This window comes from Vitis riparia, chromosome 7, assembly GCF_004353265.1.
Source record: "Vitis riparia cultivar Riparia Gloire de Montpellier isolate 1030 chromosome 7, EGFV_Vit.rip_1.0, whole genome shotgun sequence".
Lineage (NCBI taxonomy): Eukaryota > Viridiplantae > Streptophyta > Magnoliopsida > Vitales > Vitaceae > Vitis > Vitis riparia.
Genome location: NC_048437.1, coordinates 10,692,151 through 10,718,643, shown reverse-complemented (window position 1 = coordinate 10,718,643; position 26,493 = coordinate 10,692,151). Strand labels below are relative to the sequence as shown.

The 26,493-nt window shown below is 29.6% G+C and overlaps 1 protein-coding gene across 1 annotated transcript; it reads right to left on the bottom strand.

The window, feature by feature from the left end:
- Positions 1-232: 232 nt before the first annotated feature.
- Positions 233-7,164, bottom strand: LOC117919409 (chloroplast envelope quinone oxidoreductase homolog). Its single transcript, XM_034836606.1, has 4 exons — positions 7,001-7,164; positions 5,424-5,565; positions 2,301-2,389; positions 233-1,109 (listed from the first exon to the last, which is right to left on the bottom strand). Exons 1-4 carry the CDS (start codon positions 7,064-7,066, stop codon positions 420-422), a joined length of 987 nt encoding a protein of 328 aa, XP_034692497.1. The 5' UTR covers positions 7,067-7,164; the 3' UTR covers positions 233-419.
- Positions 7,165-26,493: the final 19,329 nt, after the last annotated feature.

Sequence of the window (26,493 nt, the reverse complement as noted above, 5' to 3'; positions counted from 1 at the left end):
ACCTAACATTGAAATCTAATCATTCCAAATTTGCATTCCCAAACGCATCAAAACACAAGAATCAAAATCACCAAACTCATTCCTATTCGAAGAGCAACATGAATAAAAACAAAATATTCATTTTCATTTCTCATTTTTACTCTAAAAATGTTATTGGAAGAACCTTCTTAGCAAAAGCAGCACCCCACATTAAAAAACAAGGGAAATAAAATGAAAGGAAAAAAGAAACCCATGACCAAACATGACAAAAGCTTGTACAATTTAAAAATATGAATAAAGGACGCACACATTTACAATAACCAGTATGCTAAGCGTAAGGCAGAAGCAAACATCATCAAATACCTTGTTCTAATGCAAATAATTATTACCTAACCCTCATATACTATATCACACCTTTTTCATTAAGCATATAATCACGCTTAAGGCTCGACAATGATTTTCCCAGTGGCATGGCCATCGATGCTCTTGGCCCAAGCATCTTCAGCCTTGCTCAGAGGATGTTTCGAGTCGATCACTGTCTTAAGCTTCCCTTCCTTCACCAACCCAACAAGACACTCCAGGTTCTCCTTCTTGGGAGTTACAAGCAAGGGCACCAGCTGCTTCTTAGAGAAAGTGAGTTTCTTCAGAGCAAATGTCAGCATGGCACTAACGTTAGGAGTGATATCTATTACCTTCCCATTTGTGCTTAAGTTAGGCTCGAAGGTGGACCAGGGAATGCCTGTTGCACAGTGGATCACAGCATCAAATGTCCGACCAGATGGGCTCTTGAGAGCTGCACCATCTGGGGCCTTGTAGTCCAGAACCTCATCAGCCCCTAAGCTCTTGACTAAATCAATGTTTCGTGCTCCACAAGTGGCTGTAACATGTGTGTTTCCCAGCTTTGCAAGTTGAACAGCATAGTGACCGACCCCACCTGAGGCAGCTGTGATTAGGATGTTTTTCTCTGGGCCACTTCCGTCAAGGTTGATGCCTACCACCTGGGTGAGAGCCTGGTGAGCTGTAAGACCTGCAATGGGCAAGCCTGCGCCTTCAGCTGCTGACACTTCGGCAGGCCTTGAGACTGTCAAGTTCTCTTTAGCCACGGCAAACTCTGCTAGTCCACCTCCGCTCTGTCATCAATACCCAGAGCTTCAAGATTAGTAACAAAAAGTATACGTCCTTTTATATTTATGCAAATCTTGTTTTCTCACTCTGGAGAGCAGGGATGGTCTAATGCTATTCTTAAGTTGTGGGTGGATATCTACTTCAACTTGTGTTAACCTCATTATTATAACAAATTTCTTATCCGACTTCATCCTGCCCTTTGATCATTTTTTTCCTTAGTCTATGCTTGATTTTTGTCTATAGTGACTCCTACCGATTCTGTGTTCCCTACTTGTAGAAGAAATACATAAATGATTTACGTAATTGTAAAGAATCGAACCACTAGGGTTTTGACTCGTGCCTAGAAGTGATTTCATTTTGCCTAATAAAATTAAACACCGATTTTTCATTGGAAGTTACAGGATTCAATAAAATAGAGATCAGAGGATTTGGTTCCTATTTGCTTTATCTAAGCCAGCCAATTGAAGTAGTGGTATTGAAAGGGCAACTTCCCTTTCTTTGGATGCAGAGAGAGAGTGGTAAAGATATATCTACATTCTACTCTACTTTTGAGGGAAAGTTGATTCTTTAGAGAAAAAAGGTAACTGGTGGCATCTAAGAAACCTCTATCATTATGTCTATGTTTTTACTAGGCCTCATTATTGAACTGTATGCCAATGCTAAAGGGGGCAAGAAAAGGTGTATAGGTTTGCCATAAAGAATACAGCCAATTCATTCGATATGTCCTTCCACCATTGGGTTGGATGATTTTCCTAATCCTGGTGTTTTGTTTTTCATAGCAATTGACACAATTCAGAAAATACTCTCATTTGAGAGAAAATATCCTCTCTCATAGCTCCCTTTTGTGACACATTTTCCCTTTTTATCTAATAATTTAAAAAAAAAAAAAGAAAGAATTATTGACCATAGCCTGCCAATTAATGAATTACCACATGTTGGCAATGGAGGAAGTATCATTTTCTTTTAACCCAGAAAAAGAATCAAGGGCATTTTGGAATGTCCAGCTTACTAAAATATTTTTGTGCTATTATCTAGTATCTGCATGGACCAGAACCAAGATACACAATCTATGGTATATCTCATAGATGGGTAGAAACAAAAGTGATTGACCATATTGAAAATTTTTAATGCAGATATTACCTAACATGAGATCACATAGAGTTCAATAGAATGTAAAAATCAGGCTGTTACTTAACTTGGCTAAGTACAGAAACAACTTTGTCACCAGCTTTGAAATCTTTGACTCCAGATCCAACCTCCACCACCTCTCCAGCCACATCAGTAACTGCTCCAACAAGGAAGATAGTAAGTTAGAATGAAAACATAAATTGCTAAAAACTAAACAGCTAATCAGTATGGGGCGAGTAAAAAAAGTGTCAGATGAAACTGATATTAATTAGGCTGTCTTAAGGGTTTCCTTTAACACTGAATGAAACCAACCCCCACATTGCTTTCCAACTGATAATTCTCTGATCTGGACAGTATACATTCACACTGGGAATATCGATGGAAATTCCCCCGTTCATCTTACAACACAAATGGTTGAAAACTAAATATGTATCATGAGGCAAAGCAACCAGCTTAAGAAAAAGCCCCTTGATACTTCAAAGCTATCCATGGGGGGATTCTCAAATATAACTGCATATCCAGTTGCAATCCAAAATTTTCTATCTTTGATTAATAAGAACAAGGACAGCTGCACATTTTTTAAAAAGGTGCATGCAAATTTAGTTAGCCACAATGGCAAGATGTAATGCCCATAAAACATTGCATAAAATAGTGGTTTCAAAGGTGAGAACATTCTGCTATGCATTTTGCTTCCAGTAAGGTAAGGCACAGGCTCCAAGATATATGCCTTTGAAGCATTATGCAAGTTTTGCTTCCTAAGATGCAAGCTCCAAGGTATAAGGAATAAAACTATTGATTTTTATTTTATAAAATCAAAATGTTAAATCATCTAATAAGAAAGGTAAAAGAACATATAAACATTTCTTACCCATAAAATTTTTTATTAGTTTATACAAGGATCAAATACAGAAATGCCTCAACTAGATACTGTTGAATCAAGAAACACAGTTGATTTACAACCAAAAATACAACGAAAAAATAAGAACATGATTAAAGAATTACCGAATACGAACAAACAACCAAAGAAACATAGTTGCATTATAGAATTAAAACAACGACCCCTTAAGAGACATGGTGTGATTAGCGAAGATTCAACCTGTTATGGTTCAGAGGGCTTATACCTAACTAGACAGTTAATTCTAAATCCTGAGCAGTATAGTGCTATGAATATTAAAATGCCACAAGAGATATTAACTAAATGTATCAAAATCTAGAAGAGTTTGTACTAAAATGAGACACCAAATATAGAACAAAAAGCAACAACTGAATTAAGTTTTATTGGTTTGATTTTGCATATGGATTTTATAACACACATACAGACCAAAACACTCGACTGATAGTCCATAACTAATAAATCCACATAGCTCTGAATAAATAAAATTGATGAGAAGGTAAATGCATGGCTCTGGATCTATCAAAACAAAGAGAAAGTAGAAACAGCTTAAAATAATAGTTCCACATAACAAGGAGAATTTAAAAACATCTAACATAAATAAAAAAGAAACATAGAACTCTAATTCTACACTGCCCATAAAGATAATCAAAGCCCTAAAATAGAAAGAAGATCTTGAAAGGCCAAACCCATCTCCAGGAAATGATCTCCCTCAAAAGGTCGTCCTCTCTGTTGCCTCAACAATCTAAGATTGTCCTAATAAAGATTCATCCAACTGACTTTACTGAGCATGATTTGTATTTGTAATCCACATAATATCTAGTCTCTAATGATAACAGAAGCTCAGCCAGCTGATCACACTGTTTTCCCATGTCTTTAATGCATTACAACATGTCTTCTAATAGTTGCAATTAGATTGGCAAATAAGTCTTATAACAGAAATTTCAACTTGAATGATTTTGTGGAAACGTTACATTATGGTCTTCTTAGAGTCACAATCAGGAGAAATTAGTGGAGAGTCATCACTAAATAAGTACAATCCACTGAGAAGTTTATTTATTATTTATATTTTATTTTTCACATTGATAAGAATAGTTTTCTTTCCAGAATTTATGGGAAGTATTTCCCTATAATTCCAGCCATAGATCACATAAAACCATCACCTTTCTAATCCTTGTTCAACCAATAGACTCAAATTCCACCTTTTCCTCCATAAACCCCTAAAGCAGAAGCCCTGACCCCCCATTATTTTATTGTACACAGCTACTTCAAGGACTGTCCTGCATCCTTCCAACCCTAAAACTTGCTAAACTTGAAATTGAACACTTTTTGTTTGAATTGATTTATTTGAGACATGTCTAAATCCTTAAAAACTCATGTTTTACTTTGATCTAGTGGTTGTTTGTGCACAACAGCTGTTTTAAGTAGCTGCATGATTGCATTGGAAAGGTTAAAATTTGTAATGCTAGTGAAGCTAGTTCTGGGTGTTATGATGAGTCGTATTTCTTGTTTTCTTCATAGATTAAAAGAAATTAATTTATACAGGTTCCCAGCAACTAAAAACTTATTTTGAGTTTTTCTGTGTCCAAAACAGAGAATGCTTCTGTTTTCAGGGAAACTAGTTGTAAATCCAATAATGGAAGAAACCTGCTCTTAGCTTTAAGAACTTCTAATTCAAGTTTAGTTTCCAAAATCTTTGGTCTCCATAATCTAATTTTTTCTGTTAAGATCTCCATACCTATAGCAGCCTACAATTCAACCTGGAAAAAGAAATCACTTCCTCAGACTGCATCATTGAATTCTTTGGTATTTCCTCAATTATTTTGGAAGGCTCTGTTCACTAGAAAAAATCCCTAGTTACCAAAACTACTTTTCTTGATTACCAGGAATCCATGATTTGCATGCAATTTCATGTGATGTGAATATGCTTAATTACTCTCTGATTTGATTTGACTATGTAAACCCTCCATGATATATTTGGCTAGGAGTAGAAATTATCTTATATGGGAAGATGTAGAGTGCCTAACACCTTCCCATTGCATGAACACAATAAGGATATAAATTGTGTTAAAGACACAGGAGACCATGCTGAACACTTGAGCAGTAATAGAATTTTCATTTATCATTGTGAAGAAAAAGAGCTTAAAAATTCAACACGATTAGATGATAACTAGTAGAATTGAGGCATAATATAATACATGTCAAAAAGAGTCAAGAGGATAAATAAAAGGAAAATCAATAGAAAGAAAATAAAGCAAAACAGAAATTCAAATATAAACCATAGCCACCAGTTAATTACCAGGTATGTGAGGGAATTTGCGGGGTAAAAGAGGACGCAGGATGCCTTTCTGAATTTTCCAATCTACTGGATTTAGGCTTGCTGCTTCCAATTTCAGCAAAACCTCATCATTAGCTGGAGCTGGAACTGGAACCTCAACATGCTGCACTCATAGAAATATAACTATTAGCTCCCAAGGCAGCTTGAGAAATCTTTTGGCAGGTTTATGAGTTCAAGTTCCATATTTTTCCTTTACCCTTCCAGAACAAATTTGTGATATTCTAAATTTTCACCAGTGTCTTCATTGTTCAGAGAGTTTGTGAGCTTGCTATCTTGACTAAAATATGAACACCCGAGTTATAAAAGTTAAATTAGAAGATTCCTTAAATTTCTCAATATCCTCCTTCATAACAGCTAGACCAAATGTTACCTATTTTCTTTTGTCCAAATGCATGAAAAACACTTGTTTAAGCCATCCTTTTAAGCTTCAATTCTGATTCACTAAAAACCAATTTGCACCTTTGAATTTGTGAGTCCAGAAAACATTTGATGCTAAATGTAGTCAAGTCAGTTCCATTTTCTTAAACCCAAAACTAATAGCTATAATTTTAACCTTTTGAAACCATTATTTCAAGTCCCAACTGCAAACAAAAGGTGACTATGAGCATGAATGCAACAGGTCCCTACAAATTGCCTGAAAGTTCCCAAGTTTAATGCCGAAATTGGCCTAAACTAGCATGAGAACAGCAAGTAGGAAATTTTTGAACAGTTAAGAGTATGAAATCAACAATGATAAACACCCAAGGAAAACCACATTTGGTTTCCACAATGCCAATTCCTATTCTCTGAAAAACTCATCTTCTACTGTGCTCCTTCCAAATTTTCCACACCTCTCAACAAAGGCCTCTCCTAATTATTTGAAGACCTATTAATTCTAACAACTAATTGCAAAATGGCCCTCAGATTGTCTCATGTCAAAAGACAAGGCGGCATTCTTTAAAAATTCCAATGAAGATTCTTACTCAACACAAATTCATTCTCCAAAGCAGTGAGTTTGTTGATTCTTGTACAATTCCCTTATATAATTCTAAAAAAAAAAGAATTGATATAAAAATAGGGTCATCATTCAAACCCAACAATTCCCCCTTTTCACATGAAACAAGTGTGAATACAAAATCACTAAATACCATGAAAAAGTAAATGGAATCAAACTGACATGCTATGGAATACAATCATCACCAGAAAAAATAAAATCAAAATCAAAAATCAAAAATCAAAAAATCAAAAGCAAAAGCCCTTTTCTTTTTGTATTTGAAACAAGCGGGAAGAAAAAATCAATAGAGCGATAATAAAAAAAATTAAAAAAAAAATGCACAATAAACCCAATTGATTCAATCACAAAGAAAATCAAACCCACCTCACAATCCCTCTTCTCAGCTTCCATATCACAAAAAACTCAAAAAAATAAAAATAAAACAAAAACAAAAAACAAAAAAACAAAAAAAAACAAAAAACAAAAAGGAAAGAAAAAAGAAAAAGAAAAAACTGAAAACCTAATAAAAAGAAGCCAAACCCAGAAGGAGGAGATAAAAATGTACCTCCAACCCAGCAGCTCCACCGCCATAGCCACTGTACCGAACCGCGCGCATGAGCTTGGCAGCCATATCTAGAGAGAAATAGAGAGAGCGTGAAGGAAGATGAAGAACAAAGAGAGCGGAAAAAGCAATGAGAGTATTGTGGGCCACGTGACTAGCATGGTGTGTGGAGCATACTGCCCATATATGGAGGAGCCTCACTCATTTTCATGGGGAAATATCTACGCTGGTGGGTAAGACGCACTTTTCAAATTTTATTAAATATTTGGAAATAAATCCTTCAGCCACTGATTTCCATTCACTTCATAATTTCATGGGTTAGGTAAACGTACCATAAATTTGATGCTTTTATCCGTTAATTACGATGCACCTCGTCCTTATCCATCCAAAACCCAAGCTTATGTTTGGCTTCAAAGAAAAAGTTGAGGAAAAACTAAATTAAGTGTTGATAAAAGTTCAAAATAAAAATCATTCCTATGCTAGGCCAGGTGGTCAAGCATGATCCAATTTTCAAGCGTGCTTGAGGCCATGTTGTCTCAGCATGACACAAACGTTGCCTCTAGGTGCTAGCATCACTTGGGTGAGTGAATCTAACTCAATTCTATTCCAATTTGACAATTTGAGTCAACTTGGTTTTTTAATTTTTTCTTGCTTTTTTTAATATTTGGATACGACTTGAATTAAATATTTATAACATATACTTAATTTGGTTCGGTTCGGATTAAGGTTTGAATTGTCCGTGTATAGCCTAAATACGATTTAATATTTTTATAATATTTATAATTTATATTATTTTATATGATATATTTTATTTTTTATTTTTTAATTTTTAAGAAAAAATATATCAGATGTCATTTCATATTGCTTGAACGATACAATCTAAAAATGAGGATGAATTGAGTTTCAATTTTGGTAGACTATCAATGTAACATGAAAAAGGGCATCTTTCATTGACAAGAGATTATGTAAAGTACATTATCATTTATTTTATTTTACACTTGATTCAACATAAAGTAAGAAAATCTCTTTATTGATATATCTTCAAATAGGATATAATCAATATTAAAAAATGGGATATGCATATATCATAATTTTTTTACTCTTACCCATTCTCTTCTATTTAATTTTTTATATCAATCACTTTAATTATATTATTTAACTGTATAATGTTATTTTTTATTTATAAAATTTTAAATATTTTAAAAATATTATTACCAAAATAAATAGATAATTAATTATTAAAATATATATTAAAAAGAACTCCTAATAGTGCTAAAAAAACATTTTTTTTTTTTATATCAAAACATGAAGATGCAATAATTTATTTTACGTCCTATTCATCCAAATAAACATAACTTTAATTTTGAGGGACTTGAAAGTAGTTGAGTGTAAAATATGAAGGAATGCTAACATGCAAGGTAAGGAGAGAGTGAGGAAACCCAATCTGGGAAGGAATTATGAACTATTCAAATTTGGCCGTAAATTTAAGGGAATATTCCCGGAAAAAGAAAAAAAATTAGGCTAGATTTGGTAATTATTTTCAAAAACTATTGTATCATATTTTGTACAATAAAAGTCTGTTAGAGAAATTGAATTTTTTTTAATTTGTTTTTAATATTTTTTAATATATTTTAAAAATAATTTTTATATTTAATAATTTTATGCACTTACATAATTATTTTTTATTATATAATTATTTTTTAAAAAATTGAAAAAATAAGTGAAAACAACTAAAAATATTGAATGAAAATATCTCGTATTCTTTATTCTTAATAAACAATTTTTAATTATTAAACGTTTTTTTTTTTGAAGAATGAAAAAACAATTCTAGGAAACAACGGTCAAATAAGCCTTATGAAACCAAACTATGAGATACCAATTAAAATATTGGTTTGTGTTTTATGGAAGTATGAAAGTGAAACTTTTTTATAAAAATATTTGAAAACAATAAAAGTTAATTAAAATTTATAAAAATATTAAAAATTTGAAGAAATCATAAAATAAGAAATAATATAGATATTTAAGTTAACTTTTTTTTAAATAATTTTGTATAGTATAATTTGTGATATTTGTTGATAATATACAAAAATTAAAAACACATCTTCTAGGAATATATTTAATTTAAATGTATTTGAAGATATAAAATAAACTATGATATACATATGATTTTTAAAATGTTTATAATTTTATTTTTAAATTTATATTTATCTTATATTTAATTAATATATAAAAAAATAGCCATCGGCATTTATCGGGAAAAAACCCAAAAGATTGAGAGATGTACCGAAATATGCACCAAAAATATCGGAAAAAATAAAGAAAGCTAATCCACTTATCACTTAAAATATTCTATTGATGGCCAACGATATCCTATTGGCCAACAATGTCCGATAATATCGAAATTTCAAAATATCAAGGATTTATGGATAAGATATGAAAACATCTTTCCTTTTAAGGAGAATTTGGATTCAAAAAGGTATTTAGAAAAAAATATATATATCAAAGAAAACAATTTTTTTTCATATTTGGTTTTATTATAAAAAAAATAAATATAATTAAAATTAATTAAAAATTTATATAATTTAAATTATTATATATATAAAAGATTTAAAATGAGTTAAATAAGTTTTAAGTAACATATATTTAATTGGTTTTAAATTAATTTTTTTAATTAAGACTTGAAGTAAGTTATTTTAAAATTTAAGATAAAAAAATCACTTTTTCAAATAAGAGAAATATGTCTTAAAATTTGAAAGATAAGTGTAAATCTTAAAATTTATTTCAATTTTATTTTTACATTAATTTTAAATTTAATTTTAAATTTTAATTATATATATATATTTTTTCCACTCATTTAATAGCTTTTGTTATTTTATATTATTTTATTACTATTACTTTTATTTTATTTTTATTATATTATATTTTATTTTTATTTTTCTTTTCTCTCTCCTCTCTCTCCCTACTCCCCAACCACCCCACCAACACCTTCTCTCTCCTCCCGTACCCGTCACCAACGGCCACCATCAAAATCTCTCCTTATTTTATTTTATTTTTCATTCTCCCCCATTTCATTTCATTCCCCAACTTTTCTAATCTCTCCTTTTTTTTATTCCCCCATTTCATTCCCCAACTTCCCGCTCTTTTTTTTCTTTTCCCCCCGAAGTGTTCCCCCTTTTTTTCTTCCCTAATAGCTCCCATTCTAGGGCTTCCCACACAGTCGACTACTGATTTTTTTTTGCCTTCCCCCTTCGTTCACTCAATCTTTGCAACTCCCTACTCCGGACTCCTATTCACAGTCGGCCCATCTCCTCATTTCCTCCCTCCCATTTTTTTTTCTTCTTTTCTTTTCTCTCCCCCATCGGCACACTTGGCTATCCATCCCCCAACTCCTTTCTTCCATTTTTATTTTCATTTATTTATTTACTATTGTTATTATTTTCTATTTTCCTCCTTAAACTCTCACACTGCCGGCGGTGTGATGCCCGTGCCTTTTCTGACGCCCCCTCCATCTCCATTTTCTCCCATTTTATTTATTTATTTTTATCTTTATTTTATTTTATTTTTGTTTCCAAAAAATTTTCCACTACCGATCGACAAGGTCACCGCCTGACAACCTCCTCCCTTTTTCTCTCATTCTCTCACATTCCCGTATCACTCATTTTCAATTTTTATTATTATTATTATCATCATCATCATCATTTTTTTTTATTATTACTATTTTTTTTCTTTTCTTTATCTTTCTTGATTTGATTTTAATAACAATTATAGTTTATAAATTTTGAATTATTAGATTAATATGTAATTGGGGTGAATTTATTGTTGGTGAATTAATTTGAAATTTGTTAATTTTGGTTTGTTAGTATATTGCATTTGGTAATTAATTTGAGATATTTGGATTATATTAATAACATATTGTTTATTTTATTTGAACTTGGGCTTATTGCTTATGGGTTATTTGTTCGGGCTTATTGGATTTGACTTGAAATGTTATTTTTTTTGATCATGTGTATTATTCATGTGGACCTATTGGTAATTGGTTATTTGCTTGAGCTTATTGGATTGAGCTTAAGATATTATTTTCTTTGGTCACATGTATTATTAATGTGTGCTTGTTAATTGATGTGAATTTTGGGCCCACAATGTGGGTGAGATTTGTTGAATGATTTGAATATTTGATATGAGTTTGACCCATTGGAATTATTTAATTTGGACATGGGATAATTAGGTTTACATATTAAAATTGGGTTTGGATTATGAGATATTAAATTTAAGCTTAATTGAATTTATTTTGATTTATTGTATTGGGTTTGATTAATTGTACTTGTATTTTGATAATTAATTGGGAAATCTTGCACTATGACTATTGGTATGTGAGATATTTTTGTTGGAGTATATTTGTTAATTTGGGTATATTTTTTTAATTGGTGAAATTTATTGAACTAATTTGAAACTTGAATAATTATTTTGGACTCTACATATTTTTGAATATTAACGTTTGTATTATTTTTGTTTTTGCATGGGTCCACTCTGCAATCTTGTTGGTTGAGAATTGATGACACGTGGAGCTTGTTGTAAGTTTATTTTGGTATATATTTTATTTTCCACTTTTATTTAATTTTATTTTTATTAGTTCTTGTAAATATTTGTTCGTATATATTTATTGAGTGTGTGCAGAATTGAACATAGAATAAACTGGAAATTTTGTTTAAATGAAATGAAAACTTTAGTAAATATATTTTAATAAAATAATAATTTTAAAATATTCTTTTTAATAAAAGAATTTTATTTTTTATTTTTTATTTATTTATAAAAATTCGGAAAAATGCATTTAGAAAAATCCAAAAGAATTGTTTTTGATAGAATTTTAAAAAATTATTTTTAATAAAATTGTCTAAAAATTTCTTCCTTTAATAAAAATTGTCTAAAAAAATGTTTTTTTTTTAAAATGAAAATAAATATAAATACTTTTGTAAATAAAATTGTAAAAATTCATTATTTTCTAGTAAAAACAAGTAAAAATAATTTTTGTGCCCAAATTGAAATTTTGTAATAAGTTTTTTTGATATAATAAGTGTAAATAACTTTTTTGAAAATTGAATACAAATAAAATTGAGAAAATAAATTGATTATTTTTTGTAAGTAAATAAATTGAAATCATTAATTCAAAATCATTTTTAATAAAATCCTTTAAAATTTCTTTAAAACTTTTTTTTTAATATCTTTTATTTATTTAATTCAATAAATCATTTTGCATAATTATCTTATTATTTATTTTATGTATTTTTATAATTAGATTTCATCATTATTTTTGTGTATATTGATTTCCATCATGATTTGTACATTAATTATTTTTCTTGGTATCCACAATTAATTAATTAATTGTCATTTAGTAGAGGTCGTATGTATACAGGCTTAAAGGGGTGCTACGGTTTACCACCGTACCTTTTCAATAAGTAACCTGACCCCGATACCCAGACTTGGTTTTCCACAGACTTATTTTTCCTTCAGGAATTACACTTAAGGTTTTTCTTTCTTAATTTATTTTTTCTTTTCAAAATAAGTGGCAATTCCAAGTCTACTCACTTTTCCTTGTTTGTTTTTTTCATTTAATATGATTTATAAATAAATAGATTATATAATTTTTTATAATATATTTTTATGAGAAATAAATTATTCTAAAAATAAATTGCTGTAAAAATAGACTTCTTTAATATCTCTTGTAAGCAATTGGAATTTGCTTTAAAAATAAATTAGGATTTTTTTTGTATCATAGAACAATTTAGGTATAATTTTTTTTTTCTTTTTTTGAAAATGTGGTAGAAACAAAATGAGTATCTTTTTTAGAATCTTGTGGAAATAAATTAGGATTAATTTTTTTTTGGTATGTTTTAATAATAATTTGGATTTGTTCTAGGAATAATTAGGAATTAAAATAATTTTGTAAAGGTTTTAAGAAGGAAATTTTGATAGGATTATTTTGAAAAGAAGTTAGAATGAATAGACTTTTTGATATTTTTGTTATAACTGGGTAAACTTTGAAGGTGTTTATTTTTTTAGCTTTGTCAAAAGTAATTTACTTTTAAACTTTAATTTGTTTATTTTTTTAAATAGAAAAAGTAACATGTTGATTTTTTTAAAAATATTTAATAGAAATAAAATATTAAAAAAAACAAACAATCTAATATTTAACATTATTAAATATTAAAGTTTTATTTAAAATTAAATAAAAAACAAATACCACCTTTCTCTCCGAAATAATTTAGGCAAAAGTAGTTTTCAATTGGAGTATTTTAAGAGTAAATTTGGTATAATTTTTTTTTAGAATAATAAATTTTGCTGAAATAATTTGAAAATAGTGATTAATTAATTCTTATTGGCATAACTTCTAACCCTTTTAAAACTAATTGAGATTTGTATAAGAGATAAAATAATTATGTTGTATTTTTGGAAAATGATTAAAACACCATTCATAATTACATTTTAAGCTAGTGACATTCTTATAATTACATTTTATGAAAATAAAATTTCTTTTTCTAACTTCCCTTTCAATAAATAATTGAATTTTTGTGAGAATATTTTGAAAATAAGTCCTTTTTTTTTATAAAGAAATGAGGTTTATATATAGTTTTGGCAGGGAAGAAAATAGAAATGAATTTAATTTATTTTCATTCAAACTACTTTGAACCAATTTGGCTTTGTGATTTAAAAAATAGTTTTCTTGTTTTTAGAAATAGAAAACTATTTTTAAAAATTTGTAACATTTGGCCATTGTTCTCTAGAGATAATTTTTAAAAATAAAGCGAAATAGAGAATAATTTTTAAATAATAAGTAATAGTTGTTTTCACCGATTTTTAAAAATAAAAGAAAAATATAAACCCGCTTAATCATATTTTTAAAAACTATATTTTATTCTTTAACTTAAAAACAATTTTTAAAAATAAGTTTAAGAAAATATGACTAGACCGAAGCTTATATTCTCAATCTTTTATTCATCATTTCTTGCATATTATCTGTATGTATCTATTGACTATTTAATTGAATGTCAAAATTACCTCTATTCATTTATTAAATATCATATTTATCATTTAAAAGGTTATTACAACATATTTTTTTACATTCCTAGAAGTTTTCAAAAGTCAAAACAAAAAGACAATTTTAAATGAAAAAGAATCGATAAAATGTCGGTGGTGGTCTAATCATATTTATTGTGCCATTCATCCCACATGGGAAGGGATTTTCAAGCTCCCATCCATGTGATCAAATTTGAAATTAGGGAACAAGAAAGAGACATGCACGTCGAACTAGGAGATCAAATTTCAAACAAATCTCCCCATTTTATGGTTTTCCTTACATAAGCATGGATACTATGATAAATTTTCACCAAAAATAGTATGGGGATATATAAGCCTTGTTTTTCTTCAACATGGAGGAGTTCAAACTGAGCCACAAATGTGAAGCTTTGACCATGGAGTGATAGCACTAAAAAAGGGGGCGGCCAATTGATCTTAGGCAATTATCAGTGAATCAAATCAGGAGCTGGCAGTTTTGTTGGGGCATTGATTGCTATCACCCATAAGTAGATTGATCAACCACCACCTCTAAAAGCCTCAAGTACTCCTGTGTCAGGCCTCTTGGGAATAATTGGATGAAATCAATCCAAAACATGCTTATGTTCCCTAACCTGGATCAAGTTTGGGAAAGCAAGCGGCTCGAGAAAGGAGCATGACACTCTGAGTTAGCCATGCCCAATAGGATTTTTGAACCCAAATAGCCAAGACAAGTCCTAACAGCATAATTAGGCAACACACCTTCAAATGGACATTTTGCCGGTGAGAATTAATTATTGTAAGACAGAATATTCTGGAAGAACAAAGTTAGTTTCAAGTTGGTTTTAGAGTTAGATGAAAAACAGAATTTGTTAGTCTTTAATCAGTGCTTTGTAAGCTCTCCTATATAAAGGAAAAACAGAGATAGAAGAAATAAGAAAGATCTGCTATATTTTTCAGAAGAAAAAAGAAAGATCTGCTATATTTTTCTCAGAAAATACGTCTCCTCTGTTCTGCCCTGTTTTTTACTCTCTCTCTCTCTCTCCACATTTTATTTCTCATCCAAACTCCTTAACAATTATTCAGTCCATAAGAACACAACATGTATAACATAGAATTCGAAGAAAGAGAAGTTACAGGCGAATAAAGCAGCATCATTGTTGAATAAGTTCTAGCCAGAGGACCACAAATAATGGGACAAGCAATAATTTTTCTAACATACACTTCCTGCCAAGGGAGTTTGAAATGTTGGGAAATTTCATGGGGCTTACACTACTGAACACCAAAATGAAAAGATAAAAAATGAGGGATAGGCGAGATCAATGATAGCAGTCACGCGTGTAATAGCCACATTTTTGTTTGAGTTTACCACCTTTGTTTCCTCTGGGGAGGCAAGTTCTATAACCTTTAACCTGTCCACAAGGCGCAGCTGCTTTCTTCTGAATGAGGGCTTCGTAAGCGGTATTCTTGGAAGCCTGCAACCTCCTGTTTGTTTCAGAACCCATCAAAAACTCCTCCTCCGGGGCTATGTCCCCAACCAGCCACTCCTCTTGGTCGCCATTGCAGCACCCTCTTGTGGAGGAGTTGCCCCTCACAGGCGACACAGCTCTACAGATATGTGCATGGAGGAGCATTATCAGAATCGGTACTGTTGTTGCCAGCAAAGAAGGACCTCTTCTCACTTCAACTCCCATATTTTGATCTGGGTGGAGCCTGGGGTGTGTTGCAGTTGAGAAGAGAGGATTTAAAGCAACACTGACCCCATGAGCCCAGTTGCTGTTCAGCGGGACCAATTGTCGGCACAAAAAGACATACTCATTTCAGTTTCTTGTGACTCAGCAGGAATTTGCTTTTAATGGGGTTGTTTGGTAGGTCAGATATTAAATGTCGCCTCTTTAATAGATTGATTAATTAATTAATATTAAATTTTTAGGGACAAGGGTTTGCTAATAATTAGTCCCTGAAATCATCCCATCATCAACCTCATTTAAAGCCCTGATTGGCAAAACAGAGTAATTATTAATCTTTGGGATTAAACTTCATGTTTGGGAAATGTATTTTTTTTTATTTTAAAAACAAGGATAATTCACATTTGAGAGGGTGGACTCATGAATAAGTGCTTCCATCCAAAGGCTTTTAAAAGCTGTTTTGACACTCAAATGTTGGAAGTTCTCTAAAATATTTACAAGTACTTGATCTTCTCTGGACAATGATTTTACTTGTTTTGTGTAATTGGCTACTTCACAATCCATGTGTTTAGGCCTCTTCATATTTCCTTTTATTTAGTATGAAATCATGTTGAAAATTATTATGGGTTCTTCTAAGTATTGCATTAAATTTAATTACAAATATATACTTTATTTATCTAAAAATGATGTAATTAGATTAAAGAACTTAAGAATTTCATTGAATTATCAATTTTCTTAAAAGGTTAAGCTGAATTTGATTTGGACTAAGACTCAATACGCATATCATGCTCCTTAAAGCTTAAACTATATTTGATTTTATTTTTTTAAAACATGATGTAATTAAATTAAAGAGATTAAGAAAATCCATGACCTTTCACCAAATCAAGTTCTTATACCTTTAACTATCAATTTTCTTAAAAACTTAAGTTTACAGGATTTGAGCTCAATATGTATATCTGTAGAGCCCCCGTTTGGGGCTGGTTCTCTCACATTTCCACAGGTTGTATTTCTTTGCAGGTGGAGGGCTCCCAAGGAGCCACGTGGCGATTCACGGTTGAGGAAACCAGCTGCATGGGGGGGACACCTCCCATGGAGCTTCAGATACGGACGTGTGGTGAGCACCAACAGCTCGCCCATGGTATTGGATGGAAAGGATGACATGCCTTCTGAAGGAGGCATAGGGAAGCAGGTGGTGGCTTACAGGAGAAGATAGGAACAGGAAGGGGAGATATTTAGCCGAAACATTTTCCTTTGGCTTGGGGGGGAAGCAGACGGATTTTAGGGAGTTAGTTTTGAGAGGGAAAACGGAGGGAAGGCTAGGAGATGTTTAGGAGTGAAGGTTTCTGAGGGATATTTTAAAGAGCAAGGGAGGAGTCACTCAGGTTTGATCATCTCGTAGCATAAGGTCTCCACTGTAGTCTTGTTTTACTTCATTTTTCAGTCATACCATGCTTTTTTTTTTTTGACATTTGGGATGTTTGTTTCAGTTATCTAACATGTTAAAATTGCTTTTCATTTTTTGCTTGCCCGATCTCTATTTCTTCCCGTATGAGTTACATGATAATCGTGCTACTTGTTTGTATGTTGAGATCATTCGAGCTTCCCCACCAGTTTTCTTAAAAACTCCTTGATTTCCATAAAATGGAGTTGGGCATAATGGTATTCTCTTTTCTTACACTCACCTTGTTGTTCTTCTATTTTTTTCCTATTTTTGGCTTGCAATGGGAGATGTATATTTTTCTTTCTGGAGAGGATTATGTAATACTTTGAGGTGTTGTTGAGTTTGGCATAGGATGGCTTGGTTTATTCCTACTTAGATCACTTTTTGGGTTCTTCGGGATATGGATATTGCTGACATAAAATTTCGGCTCCTGGGTATTTGAAGATGAGTGAAGTTCTCTCGGTTGATGAAGGGTATTTTGATGCTTAAAAATGGATTTCTCTTCATTGGGTTATGTTCACTCAACAGAGGAAGGTTGATGAGATGTTTCCAGATGGTGCTCCACTATTACGCTTTAACCATCATATCATCCTACCGAATCCAGAATCAGAGGGAATACATGGTGCATTGACTGCTCATTGGGTTTTGGGTTTGATATTCAGTTTCTCTGTAGATCCAGCCACAAATCAAGTTGTAGGGGATCATCATCATGCTATAATACACTATCAGTCTCCACCATTGCCTTCTAGTTCCCACTTGAGAATTATTTACAGGATTATATGGCTGTAATGGATCAGTGCAAAGGTCCACCATGCCTTTATTTCCACTGTCAAACCCATTCCATCTCACCACCACCTTTCGGCCCTCACTAATCTATTTCTCCCATCATCTATTTCATTCGTGATACCTTCATCCTTCATACTCCACCACTCATACCCACCACTTTATCTCTCTCTACACCACCTGCTCATCCATTACCATTCATGCATACTTTCATACTCTAATATCCAACTCACCCATTTCATCTCACCACTCTTCCACACTCCATTCCCATCACCATACTCCACCACTCATACCCACCACCTTATCTCTCTCTACACCACCTGCTCTTCCATCACCATTCATGCATACTTTCATCTTCTAATATCCAACTCACCCATTTCATCTCACCACTCTTCCACACTCCATTCCCATCACCATACTCCACCACTCATACCCACCACCACCTTATCTCTCTCTACACCACTTGCTCATCCATTACCATTCATGCATACTTTCATCTTCTAATATCCAACTCACCCATTTCATCTCACCACTCTTCCACACTACATTCCCATCACCATACTCCACCACTCATACCCACCACCACCTGCTCATCCATTACCATTCATTATTATTTCTAAATTCAATTTCCAATTTCCAAAATTCTCATCTTCGTAATTATTTATCCAATCATTATTATTTTCATTATTCTATTCATTTATTTATTCACTTGTTCATTTATTTAAAATTACATCCCTAAATAATTCTTTAAATTTCCAATCCCTAAGTTCAATTTCCAATTTCCGAAATCCTAACTTCCTCAATTATTTATCCAATCATTATTATTTCGTCATTATTATTATTCCATTAATTTATTTATTCACTTATTTATTTATTTAAAATTTCGTCTTTAAATAATTCTTCAAAATTCCGATTTCCGAATTTAGTTCTCTGAAATTTCAAATTTCCAATTTCAGAACTTAATTTTCAGTTTCTAATATTCCAATTCTCGCATTTATTCCGTTACTTATTTATTATTATCATTTTATTCATTTATTTCTAAAAATTCTACCTTTGAATGATTTCCAAGATTTCCAATTTTTATAATTCAATTTTCATAATTTCTACTTCTCAAATAATTTTCAATTTTGATTTCTTTCAAAATTTAATTTCTAAAGTCCCAATTTTCGTAATTTAATTTTTTAAAATCTCAAACCCTCAAATAATTTTCAAAATTCCAATTTCTTTTAAATTTAATTTCTAAAATTCTCATTCTTACATTTAATTTCTAAAAATCCAATTTTCGAATAATCTCTAAAACTCCAATTTTCAAATAATATCTAAGACTCCAATTTTCAAATAAATTTCAAAAATCCAGTTTTTGCTCGAACAGTTTTAATTTCTGTTTGCTGATGCATGTGATATGTTTTGTACTCTTTATTGTACACTGACCCTATTTTTATGATAGCGCATTGCTCGTTCGTGGCCCAGGTACTCATCCACTCCCATTCTGGTAATTTTCTATGCATGTTTTGATTCCCATATGTGCATGATCGATTTGAGTATCCATTGATTTTCCTATTGATTGCCACATCGGCTTCATTTTATTAGTAGAAACCCGACTTTAGGGACTTAGAGGGGTGCTACGGTCTTTACCATACCTTCCCGATGAGTAACCTGATCCTCGACCCCGATCCGATTTTTTCACAGACCACATTTTCCAAAATAAGGAGTCACACTTAGGGTTTTCTTTCTTATTTTGTTTACCCTTTTAAAAAATAAAATAAAGATAAGTGGCGACTTTAAGTCATTTTCTTTAACAAATAAAATCATTTTCAAATAAAAATCAAGTTCGCCATCGAGTGGAAAGCGCATAAGCTGAAACGCGGGGTCCACAATATCATATTCCTTAACAATTTTATCCTCCGACTTTTATTAACGTCTATTAAAATCTTACCGTAATCAACATTCATCAACAAAATAATCGAGTAATTGGTAACATTTGTTATTTTTTTCTTTTATTTTTTGTCATGGAGGGCTAAGGTGATGAAAGATTGGAAAGGATTTGAGGAAGGCCATTTGGATTTAAGTTCCAATAAGTTAAAAATTTATTTATAAATTGATATTTTTTTTATATCTAAAATAATCAACTTATTCATGATCTCAAATATTATTTTATATAAAAAATTAAAAATAATTTTAAATATTATTGAAAAATAATTAGCTTATTTATAATCTCAATTATTTTTAGTTTTATTTATCCACATTTAGTGATTGTGTATTTTAAAATTATAATTCCATATCTAGGACTATTTTTATAGTGAATATATTATGGTTATCTTTTGTATTTGCAATACTTTAAATACAAATGTTTAACAAATCAATTTTTACTTGAGATTAATGAAATAAATATTAGTTAAAAACAATTACATAAATCTTAGTTAAAGTTAATAGGGTTAAATACATTAATTTAATGATTAAAATAAAGTTTAAGTTAACTTTATTAAGCAATCTTAATACTTAAAATGAAAATTAAATAATGAGTTTAAATTTAGCCTACCTAATACTAATCTAATTTATAGTCATCTTAAATCATTAAATAATATAAAATATTATCTAGGTATTCATCATCTTTCAGTAATTTTAGACGTAAAGACTAAAAAAAGAAAAAAAATTCTTTTTAATTCTTTTTACATAAATTTGTTTATACATACTAAAAACTTCTAACAATTAATAATTATACATCTTTGCTACGCAAAATAATATTATGTTTTTCATATTTTATATAAGAAAATAAAATATTTATCTAACAATTTAAAAAAAGAACTTAAATTAAATTAAAGAATAAGGTGATGTTTGTATTTTTGACTTAATTCTAATAGAACTTAAAGTTAAATAATTCTTAATAGTATTAAGCATTAAGTTATTTATTTATTTTTTAATATTTTATTTCTATTAATATTAAGAAGTAAAGAAAAACCAACAGTTATATTTAACATTAAAAAGTTAAATATTTTAGTATTTTCTATTCGATCAAAAAATTTAAGAAATAAATAATAAATTAACAAAAAGTTAAATGACAAATGATTTGAAGTTACTTTTAGCAAAAAGTTAAAAAAACAAAACAACTAAATCACACAATCTATTATATATTTCTGAATATATAAAAATACCAAATCTTACAATAGTAAAATCATAGAAAATTACAAAATTAATTAATTCGCATTTTAGGTTGGACGATATAATAAAAAGTGCTGATATAAAATGAAAAGATGGAAAAGGAGGGTAAAATAATCTAATTTTAAAGGGGATTTGGAGTGTTTGGTGGCAGTGCATGTGCTCCTTTCGGTTGATGAGAGTCAATTTTTGAATGGAAGCCGGGGAAAGAAGATAACATTTGAGCTTAGGTGTTGCAGGAGCAACAATTAAGAAAAGGAAAAATAAATATTTCTAATGGAGATAAAAGCCCCAAAAAAATTTCAATTATTGGTTCAATAAAAACTATATTTTTTATTTTAAAGAAGTAACAAGTTCAATAGCAAATACTTGCAAAAAGTTGTAAGTCATTAAATCAAGTTATTTAAAAAAAAAAAAAAAAAAATATTTTGGGCAATTTCTTATTTGGACAAATGAGGATATGCTTGGTTCATGTAAAGTATTAAAAAAAAAAATGAAAAAATTGAAATAATATTTTTTTAAAATTTTTGGATACTATAAATAATAAAAAAGATGAGTAAAAAAATATTAGGGTTATGTTGGTTTTCTTAGAATTTGAGAAAAAAATATAAGAAAAATAAAATGGAGAAAAAAAATAAAAGAGAAATAAAAATAAATTTAAAAATAATAAATTATTTTTATATATTATTTTAAACTCATTTCATTTTTTATTGAATATATTTTTAATTAATTTTAATTATAATTTTTTTTTTCTTATCTTCACTGTAAAATAAAAAAAATAAAAAAACATTTTTCATATTTTTTTTCCTTAAAACTTTGCCAAAACTAAACATAAGCAAAGGAAAATAGGAGAAAAACGTTAAAAGTTATCATTTTTCTGAGATAAAAAATTAAAAAAGTAGATCTTCCATATATAAATTTTTTTTTCCATCGACTTTTTGTTAGGGATGAATAAGAGAAAAAATTTATAATTTTATTTTATAATTATTAAAATTTTCCCATATCAATTAATTGACAGAGTAGCCCCACCAATTGAGTTAGAAACCTTTTTGCCATATGTATTTTAAACTAGCCAATAAAAAACCAACCCCCTTGAACAAGCAAGAGATGCCCATCACTCTGAATGGTTTTGTCCACTGCGTTTCCATATTCTTATTGAAGCGACGGGACCCAACCACCTACATGCTCCGCCAATAACCTTTTGACTCCTCATTCTACGTGTTGTCTATTCAAGCTATTCAAGCAAGTGAGCAAAGAGGTTTTTCCCGTTTCCCATGGCCTTGTATTAATTTGTTCACATTAATGTTAGAAACTTACAATATCTTTTTTCAGACTAAATGCAAAAATTCCCAAACCTAATTACATTCTAACGGCTATTTGATAAACCAACTTAATAACTTAATACCTTAAATAACTTAATAGCTTAATTTGAATTATTAAATAAATTAAGTATATTTGATGAAATAATTTAATAATATAATTTAAAGTGAAAAACAACTTTTAATAATAAATAAATATAATTAATTTATTCTTAAATACATATCTTTGTTTACCTTTTTACTTCTATTTGCCTCTATTATCTCCACGATCTCCTTTGCTGCTTCACAACTACTCTTACTCGAACTTCTTTATCCTAATTATAATTTATGAGGATAAATATGTAAATTTGATGATTTAGAATAAATTTTAAGTTAATTTTATTAAACTACCTTAATACTTAAAGTAAAAAATTAAGTAATAAATTTTAAGTTAACAACTTATGTATAATTTAACTTAAAGTCAACTTAAGTCATTAAACAATAAGTATTAAGTTTGACCAAATACCTCATAATTTAATTTTTTTGGGTTGGACCAACTCAATTTGAATTTAATTTTTTTTAATTATTTAGGCAACTTAATTTGTAATAATGCTAGGAACTTAGAATTATTTTGTCTAGCGTCATTGTAATAATTCGCTAACCCAATTTAATAAGAGTCTAACTCACTTTTTAGATTGGGTTTGACCCAATTTAGTTTAAATTTAATTCTTTTTTTTTTAATGTTTTTTATTTTTATTGATTTAATTAGCTTAATTGTAATTTATATTCCACCAAAAAATATCAACCTAATTGAATTTAGATTAAGCTTGAGGTGGGGGCAAGGAGGAAAATGTCGGGATATATCTGCAATATATCGCTGATATATTGTGTATTGGGAGATGTTGACACGATATTTTGTGGAGAAAAATCGGAGATGAGAAAAATCGTTGAAAATTGACAAAAATCATCGATATATTGGCATCAGACGATAAATCGCCGATATAATTGAAAAAAACGGCCAAAAATGAAGAAATTCGCTGATATTTCGACCAGTCAACGCGCTACAGTGCACCTTGCTATAGTGCACCTTGCTACAGTGCACTCTCAAAAATGCATCTTTTTTTGCCGTTGAAGGGATTTGAAGGTTCAGCTCATCAGACCACCAGGGCAAGCTTGCCCTTTATTAAATGTATTTGACTTAAAATATATATTCAAAGTCATCATGTAAAGAAAATTTTAGAGAGCATATTAATTTTAATTATTTTATAATTAAATACAAAAATTTATTTTTATTGATTACCAAAAATATAAAAATTGTCATAATAATTTTCTTCATAGTGTTTTTAATATCATTAATAAATTAATTAAATATTAAAAAATTGTACATATATCATAATTTTTTTTATATCATTCAATACAATTGAATTAAATGGATCACAATTTTAATATTAATATATATTTTTAAGTTAGACATATTATAATCAAATATCATAATATTATTATGAAATAATATTTGATGTAATTTAATAATAAATGTATGCTTATAAAATTCATATTTTTATCGATGCATACGATATTATTATTAAATATGATAAATCATATTATACATATATCAAATTCTTTAATAAAACAACTTTAAAATATCTATTATACTTCTAATTACATTTTTATAAAGTTTTTCTTGTATGTTTATAAATTTTGATCAATTTTAGGCTTATCGATATTTTTTTCCAAAATATCCGCCTATATATCTCTGATTTATCCATAAAATCAAAGTACCACTATATCCGTGATTACCGATATTTTCATCATTGGTTGGGGGCTAAGTGACATAACCCTAATTAGATTTGAGTTATTTGATTAAAAGGGATATCATCCCTAATTGGTAAAACTAGCCCTCTATCTTTTTTCACCTTAAAAATTACTTATTTTAAAGAAGAATGCCCCCACTTTTTTCTTACAAAAATAACTCTTTATTTTAAAACACGTGTGTCAATTATCAAAATATTAAAGGGTATTTATGTAAAAAATAGGTTATTTTTCAAGTTTAAAAATGGGAGAAATTAGTATTACAAATTTGAAATATTTTTATCCCTTTTAATCCATTAATCCTAGATATTAATATACAATTTATACTATAGATATGTTAGATGTAAATATATATTACTTTAATATTTATTTCATTTATATGAAAATATATTTATTGTTTTAAATGTCATAAGGAATAAGATTGAACTCAGGATTGATGCATCTTTGAAGATTTGGTTATTGAGGTGTCATAAATAATTAATTGTTCTCATTGGTTTTTTACTTTGAGAATGTACTTTGTCATTATGCAAAAATTAATTATGAAATTTTAAATTACTTTGAAAATTTTCTAATCATGAAGAGTCTTTAAATAGTTAATCATAAATGGAAATTTTTATGGTATAACTTTTATTTTTATTGTGGGTTTAACTTTGTCATTGAAGTGTTTAAACCATCAGCAAATGAAATAAAAATAAAAATGATTGTTTTAAAGTATTTGTTAGTTGTCAAGGAAATAAAAGGAAATATATAATTTTACTTTAATGCCTTTAACAAAAAAAAAAAAATAAAAATTGAGATTTATAATAATAGGTATAACATATTAAGTAGATATACAAAGTAATAAAACTCAATCCTTAAATATAATGCATTTTTCTTTTTATAGTTTTATTTGATCAAATAGATTTTGAATAAATAAAAAAACTTTCCAATTTATTTTATAATAGTAATAAAGTGTTTGTAAAACTCAAAATATTTTATTTATTTATTTTTCATTAATAAACAGTATAAAAGATATTAAAGAACATTCTTAAAAAAAGGTTTTAAGGAAACTTAATAATTTGATGAAAATATTTTTTTTTTTGAATATTTTCAAAATAAAATGTTTATTAAAATTGGAATTGTGTAAAGAAGGAGAATTTTTGTGAAAATAATTTTTAAAATTTGAGAGTAGATATTTTTATCAAAATTAAGTTTTGGATAAAATATTGTCATAGAAATTTTGAAGTCTTCAAGTTTACATTCTCCTGTTACACTAGGTTTTCAATTAAAAAATAAATATTTTTGAAAATTTGATAGAAGATAATTTATTCATCAAAGATATTACTAAGGTTTTAAAAAACTCTTAATTAAATAAAAGATTAAATGAGAGGGAGCCATAGGCAAAGCCATTACCTCCAATCAAGTCCATCTTGATTTAGGCCATCACCATCTCAATGGTGGGTTGGTATAAGAAATTAAGGATTATGAACTTTCATTATCATCTTAAGGCCCATCTTGATTTTGGGTTATCACTGGCCCAATAGTGGGTTGGGCCAAGGTGGCCCAAGGTATCAAGGGATATGGATTTTCTTAAGGACAAAACTAGCTATGTTAGTAATGGGAACAATGGGTTCCTTGTAAGTTGATGATTTGTTCACAGCTAGTTTGTGGACTTTAGGTAATTCATTGGAGTTATAGTGCACTACCTCGTAATTGGAGGGATGACTGGTCTTAACTATCAAGATGAGATTCTTATGGTAAGTGCAATAGTGTGTACAATTACACATTATATAGGACTTATGGTGAGTCATAAAATAAGATTATCAGTTTGTCATGACTTCACTAAGTTGTTATAGTGTATTGTCTCTCAACCTTTATAAAATACGAAACCAGTGCCAAAATTAGTAGTGACTTTGACCGATGGGTAAGATCTTAAAGTGATCATATATTCTCTATGAATTGGGTTACCATTGATGGAAGCTAGTAGCAACAGGTATTCTTAATAGAGGCATCATGATATCTCATAGAATTGAGACAGTGTGTTCCCTTGGATGACCCTTAAGATGCATGTTCAGATAAACTATGACCATAGTAGTTCCTTAAGTGGAACTTGATATAAGCTCTTTATGAGTTAGGACATGTTAGTTGATTACATAATAGGAAGACTTGTAACTCAAGGATGGTATAGGTAATCTTGAGAGGTTGATAACTTTCACCTTATTAGATTACAAATACCATTTTATGGGGAGAGTGTATACAGATAGCAGGTGATAGACCTAAGCACCTTGTGTCTCA